Source organism: Henckelia pumila, chromosome 1 (genome assembly GCF_033568475.1).
Source record: "Henckelia pumila isolate YLH828 chromosome 1, ASM3356847v2, whole genome shotgun sequence".
NCBI classification, from domain to species: domain Eukaryota; kingdom Viridiplantae; phylum Streptophyta; class Magnoliopsida; order Lamiales; family Gesneriaceae; genus Henckelia; species Henckelia pumila.
In genome coordinates this window covers 80,574,483-80,584,625 of record NC_133120.1, presented here as the reverse complement: position 1 = coordinate 80,584,625, position 10,143 = coordinate 80,574,483, and the positions used below count along the sequence as shown (strand labels likewise).

Below are 10,143 nucleotides of genomic sequence, written 5' to 3'. Positions count from 1 at the left end.
TTGCTTTAAATATTAGATAATTGCCTACCAAAAACTCCCTATATTTTGGAAGAAAAATGTTAGAGATACAATAAATATTGTGTACAACGATATTTATAATAATTATATCGTGAGATTTTGCTATTTTATCGTGAAATTTTGTATTTAATTTATCGCGAGATTTTGATAAATTAAATTATTGTATTGAATATTTTGTGTTATAAAATTTAGTATACAAATTTTGTTATTCATATAGTAACTCATTTTGGAATGCTTCACAACGATAAAAATGTTCTACAGACACGTGCATATAAGTATGAGCCATTTATTTAAAGCGGGACAAATTATTTTGGTATATAAATTATTGATATATTACATGGATCATTTGAATTGTTTAATTAGTGTATAATCTGATCCGTCTAAAAAAATTATTTTATCTTGAACATAAATTGTTTTTAAATCAATTATTATTAATTCAATTTGGTACACATTTTTAATTTCAATATTATTATATTGATTACTTTTTTTAAAAGACTACATTTATTTTAAAATTATATTACCAAGTATCATACTTTTTTTGTATTTAAATTTAAATTAAATTAAATTTAAATTCAGAATTCTTCATATGAACCGCCAAAATTTAGTTTTCTGTTATTTGATTTCATTTTTTATAACCCCCATTGAAGAATATTCATCTTTCTGGTTTATCCAAAACGATACACTATTTCTTTGTCACCAATTCTACACCCCGCCGTCACCGTCACCACCGCCACCGCCACCGCCGCCATCATGCGCAAGCCGGAAATCCCGTCCGGCGATTCTTCCAAGAAGGAGATTCAACGCTCCCGCCGAGAACCCCTCCAAATAAGTAAAGACTCGCGCAAGATCCGAAAGCCACCACCGCCACCGGTACAAACTCTGACCGGCCGCGAGGGCTCCTCCTCAAGAACCACCACCAATACCCCGCCGCCACCGCTTCTGAGTCCCGCCGCCTCCGGCGGTCCTTCCAGCTCGAAGGAAATTCAACGCTCCCGCCGAGAACCCCTCCCCCAAGTACGTAAAGGCACTAAGGTAATCCGCGTAAAACCCGAAGACTTCAAGCCACTGGTTCAAGCTCTGACCGGCCCTTCCTCCTCAAATTCTGATTCATCCTCCGATTCTCAAGAAAACAGCGGCGGCGAAGGAAGAAGAACACAGGGTTCTCAATATCATGGCAATATCAGAGGATTAATGCTCCAAAGAACGACACCATCCCATACAGTAAATAGTACTATCAATCCCACTCGTCATTCAACTCTGTTTTCCCCACAAATCAATATGCAGCCTTCTCCATACACTTTCGGCCAATATTATCATCCAAATCTTCCGCCAATCCCACCAAATTTTAACTTTTTACCTAGTCACACCCATCCAGGACTACACAGAGACACAGACAGTTTTAATTTTCACTTGGACAATACTTTCAATACTACTTATAATCCTACTCCTAGACTTTCACAACAATCATTATTCATCTCGCCTTCTTCGAATACTTTCGCCCAATCTTCTTATCCAAATCTTCCGCAAATCCCACCAAATTTCTTCCCCTCTTTACCTGATTCCGATATCCATGCAGGAATACTACACAGTGACTTGGAGAATAGTTTAAGTACTATTAACCCTTCTCCTAGTTCATCTCTGTTTTCACAACAAATATTGCATTCTTCAAATACTTTAGGCCATCTAAATCCATATCACCTTCAGCCGATACCGTCGAATTCCTTCCCCCCTAGTCCACCGTATTGGAACAGTTTGAATACCATTAATCCTGCTCCTAGTTCATCTCTAACTTCACAACAAAGAACCAATTACATGCATTCTTCAAATGCTGTAGACCATCTAAATCCATATCACCTTCAGCCGATACCGTCGAATTCTTTCCCCCCTCTACCTTATTGGAATAGTTTGAATACGATCAATCCTCCTCCTAGTTCATCTCTAACTTCACAACAAAGAACCAATTACATGCATTCTTCAAATGCTTTAGACCATCTAAATCCATATGCATATGACCTTCAGCCGATCCCGTCGAATTCCTTCCCCCCTCCACCCTATTGGAATGGTTTGAATACCATCAATCCTGCTCCTAGTTCATCTCTAACTTCTCAACAAGGAACCAACTTGCATTCTTCAAATACTTTAGACCATCTAAATCCGCTGCCTTCAGCCGATCCCAGCGAGTTTCTTCCCCCCTCTACCGGATTCTAATCCGTTGATTTTTTTTTACCAGATCACATGGACTAATAATAGTGTTGATTACATGAGTACTAATAGTTTGAATTACACTACTATTCCTACTTCTTCAACTCTCTATTTTCACCACAAATCAACATTCCTTCTGCAAATACCTCAGACCATTTCAATCAACACTACTTGTTTGAACTTTAAACGTAGATATAATTTCAGCACAGTAGAAAGAAAGGAAGAATATGCGTGGACGTACATATATATTACCTCTGCTTTGTGAAACTTCATTCGTACTGGAGAAAACTTTTTTCATTCAAACGTTTCATGTATGCATGGGATTTCTCCATTTGTAATACTTTTGGTGCATTGTATTTCTCAATTTTTTGAGCATACATAGTTACATGAGTAAATTGATGAATTGTTATAGGAGATTTTTTTGCCCTTATATGATATATGTGTACGTATATATCATATATATATATATATACACGTACACACTAACACACACACACATATATATGTGTCTATACTGTATATATATTTGTCTTTGTGACTTGTGAGAGATGGTACTTATAATTTCAGGCGTTTATCTTGTCACGTAGTCTCCGGCTTGCGATTTTATTTTTATAATAACGAGATAATTTGATTGGAAAATTTAAATTTTGTATGTATTGGGCTCGTTTTTTAAATGATTACTTAGTCAAACTTTCAGTCACGGGTGAAATAGAGTTTGAAACCAAAATTTAACTCGAAAAAACAACAGGGCGAAAGAGTTTTGGGGGGTTTAGTCTTTTGTCGATATTTCTCACGTGTTACACTTGTGGACATTGATAAAAATAATAATTTTTAAATAAAATAATACAATTATTATTTAGTATTTTCAATAAATGACTCATTGTTTTTCTCGGAACATTTCATCTTTTTTAATATATATACTAGCATTTATGTTTTTGCATACATACGATGTGTGTGACGAAAAATTATTTTTTTTTATTATACTTAATTTCAATAAAAAAAATCTAATAAATTTATATTAAAAAAAATAATTTTTTTTTGGGTTAAGAATGATAACCATAAGAAGTAGTTAAAGGCTTAAAACATCGTTGTTTTTATTAGGTATTTTCCGCCCCGTTAGTTTTTTTAAAATAATTTGAAATTTGAAAATAGATAAATAAATAGATATTATTATTAATTTTGTGTGGTCATACCAAAAGACCAAGCAGTTTCTCTAAGAACTTTTTACTTAATGCTAGCACTCGAGAGCACGCGTTGCGTGATTTTGCAATAATTTTTTTAAAATCAAAACAAAAAAAATAAAATAAAGAACAATTTTGAAAGTGTTTTCTGTAAATAAATAAATTAATTTTATAAACGTTGTATTTTCATAAATAAATAGTTATCAAATGGACATAAAAAGTTGGTCATACCAATTACGGTCATACCAATTACCAACATACCAACCCCTCAACTTTAATAAAATAGAATATATATATAGGTATAAATAAACCAATAATTGGAAATGACAGTCGTGAAAATGCAACAGACCTTCGTCCTCAAAACATTGCGTAGACAAATATAGATGCATGGTTTGCTCATAATTCTAATTCTTTCCTTCTCACAGAGTGTATTGGATCAGAAACACACAGGAAGGGCTACGAATGAAAACTAGAATTCCATATACAAACAAAATGAAACACTTCTATTCTATTATGGGAGAATGAAAAGCCATCCCTTTTTTTTTAACCCTTTCGCCGAGAAAGTATCGTATGTTCCGTGTCATTGGTGGGAATCATCAAACCTGCCAAGGCATTGAAGCTAACCGAATCTCCGGTGCTTTTATTTCAGATGGCATCTTTTGCAACTCTGAGTACTTCACATGAATTGATCTTTGACGACCGACTTTTCGGAGTAGTGTTCGGGGAGGAGAATATTCTTTTATGTAGGTTGGTATATTTTCGGATCCTGCAAAAAAAGCATGCATCAAGGTGTTCTTTTGTGAAGTACATTGGTATGAAAAGTATCATGGATCGGCATATGAACTTTTGCGGTGCAAGAATGAAAGAGTATGCGACCAAAATAAGATTTAGAGATTCTATGCGTAACTTTCTCTGAAACTGTAAGCTTAAGATTTAGACGGAAGAGGAATTTTGGATTTTTCTCACCAACTAACAAAAGTATTACCATGGAAACAAGTCATACCTTGTAAATTCCTCCAACAGATTGCCCATTGGGTGTTTTCATACGTTTCTTGATCCCTTCAGCCATCAACTTTTTGACTTCCGCCGGCACGTTTAGGCAACCTCTGATCCGTATTATAGGATCACCTCCACCCAAATGTGCCTTCAGTCGAGCAATACCACCACGTTTTGAAACAAAGTTACAGTATTTGCATTTTGCACCTTGCCTTATGTTATCCAATGGTATACAATGTTCCCAAGCATCATCAAGCGGCCTTCCCCTTCCAGATGCTTTTGCTGTGCCTGCTATTTTCGAAGTAAGAAAGAATGCTAAGATAATGCAGGACACTGAAATTCGAAAAAGATGGCCTAGACTATAACAAAAATGAAATTTAAATTTTATGTATGGCAAGAATGCAACTTTCATCCCACGAATCCCTTGAATCGTACGCACTACTTTCCACCTTATAAATCCTAGACCCAATACCACCAGATATTTGTTCCATGTGGATGCACGAGGCTTTCTAGAGGAAACTTTACCATCTTTACCAACTTATAGATTCCTTACCTTGGAATGGAATCTTTGGCCGTTCCATAAATTTTTTCATCTCCTTTTCCATCAAAATTTTGATATCTGGTGACACGTTAGGGCAACCATTAATTCGCATTGTAGGATCACCTCCACCCAAATGTGCTCTTAAACGAGTAATTCCACCACGTTTAGATACAAAGTTACAATATTTGCATTTTGTGCCCTGCCTTATATCATCCATTGGTATGGCGTGGTCCCAAGCATCATCTAGTGGCCTTCCCCTCTTACGAGATTTTCCTGTGGTAGTTACTTCAAAAGTCAGAAAGACAATCGTAACACAATGCTACTCTTTCACAGAAAAATTTTAGTCACTTCAAACTAATAAGCTGCCACAAAATTTAAACATATACAGCCATCTCTCTCTTAAGGCACACCTTGAGTATTCTTTATGCACTGTGCTTTCTCGTTTTGGGCACATCCAGAGACCGATTCAGCTATTATTCTTTTGACTTCTGGTGGCACCTTACAGCATCCTGGTACATGAATTTTCAGGTCCCCTCCCCCCAAATGTGCCTTGAGATGTGAGATCCCTCCTTCTGAAGACACAAAACCACAGAAATGACACTCTGCCTTTTGTCTTGAATCATCCACAGGTTTGGCCTGTTCCCAACTATCAATTATTCGAGTTCTCGTTTTATCCTCCAGCGAGACACCTGTCACAAAAGTAAAAGTACAAAAGGAAGCTACAATGCATCAATAAACCTCCTAAACAATTACAACAACCGGTGCTTGAACCACAACTATTACCTTTTCTCAGGGTGTCAAGAAGACTACGAGCATCACAACTCTTCATTGTTTCAGTAATTTTAAACCCACCAACACCATGCATCATCATGTGTCTTCCCAACTCCTCTTTGCATAAATGAGAATTTGGTGCCGGGCGGTGCTTTCCTCTAAATACTCCCCATAGATAATATTTCTCTTGGAACCCTGCAGAGTAGTTTTATTCCAGGAGGCTTAGCAGATGAGGTATGAAGGACAAGTATCCCAGTGCGGATATGTAAAATAAGTGCAAAAATGAACATTTAGCCACAAAAATGACTGAAACATACTCCAGTAAAGCGAAGGCAGATCCTTCGAAGTAAAAACCAAAAGTTCAGCATTCTGTATAAAGGCTCTCATGGCAAGTTCTTTATGCATCATTGCATCAACAAAAAGATCAAAATCCCGTTCACTTCCATGTAGAAATTTAAAAAACTATGCGGTTAGAACGTAGAAAACATAAAAAAGAAAGATAACAAAACAGAGAAAAATCATTACTAACACCTTCTCTCCGATGAAAAGAAAAAGAGTGCAATACTGTCACAACTAGGTTCTGATATTTCAAAACTTTTTGGCCAAACAGCAGACTTGGGAAGCATTTCCAGGTGTAGCACAGGTTGAAATTGACTCGACTCCTCGTACGCTTCTTGGCACGCTCTGGTAGATATGTGTGCTACGACTCCATCAAGCATGCTGAGTTTTTTGTTCCATATGTGGAAACTTCCCCTGTCAGCAAGGAATTAGCGATCAAAGCTACATGTTCGAGCAAAACATAAGCATTTTTTCAAAAACTTGGGTGTGATGAGATTTGATTTTTCTCACATCCAAATGGGCTTGACGACGGGTTCAGCACGTGTACCACAATCAACCATTGGTTTTCTGTTTTGAACTTCATCTTTGCATTCATCACAAACCCAATGGATGAACTCATTGTTACCGGGTATTACATCTAGACAGTAGCTGAAAAGCAGGATAAAAAAAATAAAAGAAAATCCCTGATAGTGTAAACCTGGAAGATAAGGAGAAAACATGTCTGCTGAATACTGCTTTATCAAAAATGATTGCCAGTAAATGATAATGGCAGATGGAAACATGAAAAACCCATATAACAAGTCATTCTAGTTCTCGGGGACGCGAGTGGGAAATAAAGAATCAAGAAAGCAGCAACTATTTGTTCAAAAAAAAAGAAAGAAAGCAGCAACTACAGTTCAAGATATTCTTGAGTGTGGAGAAGTAGAAAGCTCTTTGGCATGACACGTGTTCATGTTTACTGACTCATTTAATCAGAGCCAAAAGATAAGTGAAAACCAGAATTTTTCAAATCAATTGTCCACGCTACTAAAAATATTAGATCAAGCAAAAAATAAGACATAAGGTAGCTATACTTAGCATTCAGCAATATGCAGCTTACCGATGCACGGCAACATCTAGACATTTGACACAGTACACAAAGGCATTGGTGAATCCTCTACAGCCACATTGCAAACATGTGGTCTCCTGCATGAATAAATTGTACGCCACTTAGCAATTAAAGAGGCAGGGTCATAAATTACGACTTCTTCAATCACATGCATAAAGCTGAAAGAAATGAAATAATAAAAGGAAGTCCTGAAAAGATTCATTTTGATAACCCGAACAAAAATCTGTTTTTATTTGTCATTTTACAGCCACTTCATTTTCCCCATTATTTTTCCAATGATACTTTCTGTAGAGGATTAATCATCAGTACGAACTTATATACCCTAAGTGTGGACCGAGAAAGGGTGATCGCCGCAACCCCCCACCCCCCCACCCTCCTCCTATGATTAAATACTTATAAATTCTATGAGTATTTTTTACAACAAATTTCCTTCCCCCCTCATCTCGCCTCCCCCAGACATAAATACTGGATTCACCCCTGCACACATAGGCACTGAGAATGTTATGTGCAATTATTCAAACATTATAGTATTGCCATGCTAATTCCATTTTAGCCTTCAGTAAAACTTCGATCCACCATTGCTTATTGCTTACATATCTCAGAAAAAGGTAAACAAAATAAGGGCCCAGATTATTAAAATTTTCGTATTTTTTAGTCAAGTAGAACCCTAAAAGAGTTTAAAAAAAGAACCCCAAAAGAGTTTCAAGCTCATAGTCACCACACATAACAGCATCCTACGACAATGAATAAATGCACGTCATTCTATTAAAAAAAAATGGCATAACAACCTTCATTTCTCGAATAACTACACATGGTTGGGCTCTCTAAAGGGAACCCTTTTCCCCTATGAGCGACAATGGGTTCACAAGCAACATCGAGAGATCTACCTACATTAGCAACTTATTAAAATACGATCAAATTTCAACAAATTCAGTCAAAAATTAAACTTGGAAACAATAACGAACCCGAAACAGAAAATGATTAAAATGCAAAAATTCAAATAGTAATTAAACACGGTAAAGGTTTGACTTCCGAAGCAGGGAAAAGGAGGAAACCAGCAATGAAACCGAAGCATAATAGAGCAAAATCGCAATTACAAAGTGGAAAAAACCTCGAAAAAATTATCCTGGAAAAGAACAAGATAAGCCAAATTGGTATACCATGACCCAAGCAAAATCACGCGAACCCAACAGAGAGCTGGAGTTTCTTCAGTAATTGCCGCGATCACAGTTGAATATGAAAACAAAAGCTTCGATTTTAGAAGGAGATGACACACATCTGATCGAGCCCTCGCAAAAGCTTCGAGTGAAGTGCAAAGCGGAGTTGGCGCACAGTCCCAACCAGTCCCTTTTTATTTTCTTTTACTTTTTTTTTTGGTATTTTAATTTGGTATTTAGATTTTCAATTTTAGTCTTTAGAAATATATAAGGTTGTGCTTGGACGGAGGCAATTGGATTTGAGATTAAATTTCAAATAAATAAATTTGAAAATCCATTGATTTGAATCTTTTTTTATTAAATCTTTTGCTTGGAATAACATAGAATTTCAAAGTCAAATTTTAAATTCATTGATTAGTTGTTTGTCTAATAAATTTAAAAATTTCAAATAATTAAAAAGTCTAATATATTATTCTTTATTTTTTTATTTATTTTGAAATTAAAAATAGTATTGTAATTACAAAATAACCATGTTTAATTTAAAATAATATAAATATAAATTTTATTTATTTTAATTGGATTAAATACAAAATTTACGTAAATAAATTTTAAACAAAATATTTAAGCTTTTCTAAAAAATTATTATATAACTTATTATAATATTAAACTTCAATTTTTTTTTTCATCATACTAGTAACATAAAAACATTATTTTTCGTGCAATAACTCTACAATAAAATCAAAATTTAGTAACATATATTGATAAAAAAAAAATTATATTAACGCATCCAATATTCAAAAAATAAATTTTGAAATTAAATAAGTATTATGATAACACAATAACCATATTCAACTCAAAAGAGTTCATGACTTATTTATTTAAATAGACAAGAATATTTATATAAATTAACATATAACAAAGTATTAACATTTTTCCAACAAAACAAACATATAAAATAGATATAGCAATCATGATTTCATTCTCATAAGCTAAAAAATATCAAATCCAAATTTTAGGATAGTGATGAGTTGTAAAACCAAAACATCAACAAAGAAACATCTAATATTTAACTTAGTTTCTAAATAAAATTCTAGAATAATCACGAGTTGATGAGAAAATGCACCCATTTTCTTTTCTCATCATCCGAAAGTGCTTTTTATAATCTAAAATTTTCAACGTCATCATTCATCAATTTTGGATCGCCTTAAATCTTTCGGTGTTCGTAATAAAGTCCAGTTATGCTAAAAACAACCACGTGTATTTCAATACCGCTTGGTCTATGTTCCTTCTTCTTGCTTGTCACAAAATCTTGAAACGATGCGGCGATCATGCCAACAACCTCAACCAAATCATCTTGAAGAAATATTTCTGCATTATAACAAAATATAAACCAATAATGTGCTCACAAACTGAAATCTTGAAGTTTTACTTGTTAACACAAATTGAAATCTTGGACTCATATATTACAAAGATTTCCTAGTTTCATAATCAAGATCACACCTTTACACCTCATGTGTAAGAATTCATTCACGAAATAACGGCAAAATCCCACAAGATTTGAGCTTAATTGCTTAAATCTCCATTAACTATGGCCATCTAAAACAAAAATACAACCGACCATTTGCAGGAAACTGCCAATTATTCGAGAAGGTAAGCACAAATTTAGAAACGGATTAAGAATACAATCAAACTTAGCAAAACAAAAGGGCATTCATACAAATTATCAACCAAAAAAACCTTTTAATAAAGATAAATGGAGGTAGAGAGACATGAAAAATCAAGATTGAAGAGGGCTTTATTAAGAGAAACAGGGAGTTTAAGGCGACCATA

At 34.7% G+C, this 10,143-nt stretch overlaps 1 protein-coding gene across 4 annotated transcripts; it reads right to left on the bottom strand.

Annotated features, from left to right (window-relative positions):
• Window positions 1-3,836: 3,836 nt before the first annotated feature.
• On the bottom strand, window positions 3,837-8,522 carry LOC140892242 (uncharacterized). 4 transcript variants are annotated; one of them, XM_073301071.1, is made up of 11 exons: window positions 8,317-8,522; window positions 7,945-8,043; window positions 7,148-7,233; window positions 6,559-6,696; window positions 6,241-6,462; window positions 6,027-6,148; window positions 5,722-5,904; window positions 5,349-5,627; window positions 4,951-5,211; window positions 4,405-4,688; window positions 3,837-4,167 (listed from the first exon to the last, which is right to left on the bottom strand). In XM_073301071.1, the coding sequence occupies exons 2-11, from the start codon at window positions 7,948-7,950 to the stop codon at window positions 4,141-4,143; spliced, it is 1,608 nt and encodes a 535-aa protein (XP_073157172.1). In that variant the 5' UTR covers window positions 7,951-8,043; window positions 8,317-8,522; the 3' UTR covers window positions 3,837-4,140. The 4 variants fall into 4 exon arrangements, with proteins under 4 accessions (XP_073157172.1, XP_073157198.1, XP_073157181.1 ...); XM_073301097.1 differs by having other exon boundaries at window positions 4,405-4,685; XM_073301080.1 differs by having other exon boundaries at window positions 7,945-8,039.
• Between the last annotated feature and the right edge of the window lie 1,621 nt (window positions 8,523-10,143).

What these genes read in the sequence shown, in the direction of transcription:
- LOC140892242 (XM_073301071.1), bottom strand. An exon ending in CTAGATGTTGCCGTGCATCG is followed by an intron (nt 6,697 to 7,147) that starts GTAAGCTGCATA and finishes CCTGCTTTTCAG; the next exon opens with CTACTGTCTAGATGTAATAC. An exon ending in GTCGTCAAGCCCATTTGGAT is followed by an intron (nt 6,463 to 6,558) that starts GTGAGAAAAATC and finishes CCTTGCTGACAG; the next exon opens with GGGAAGTTTCCACATATGGA.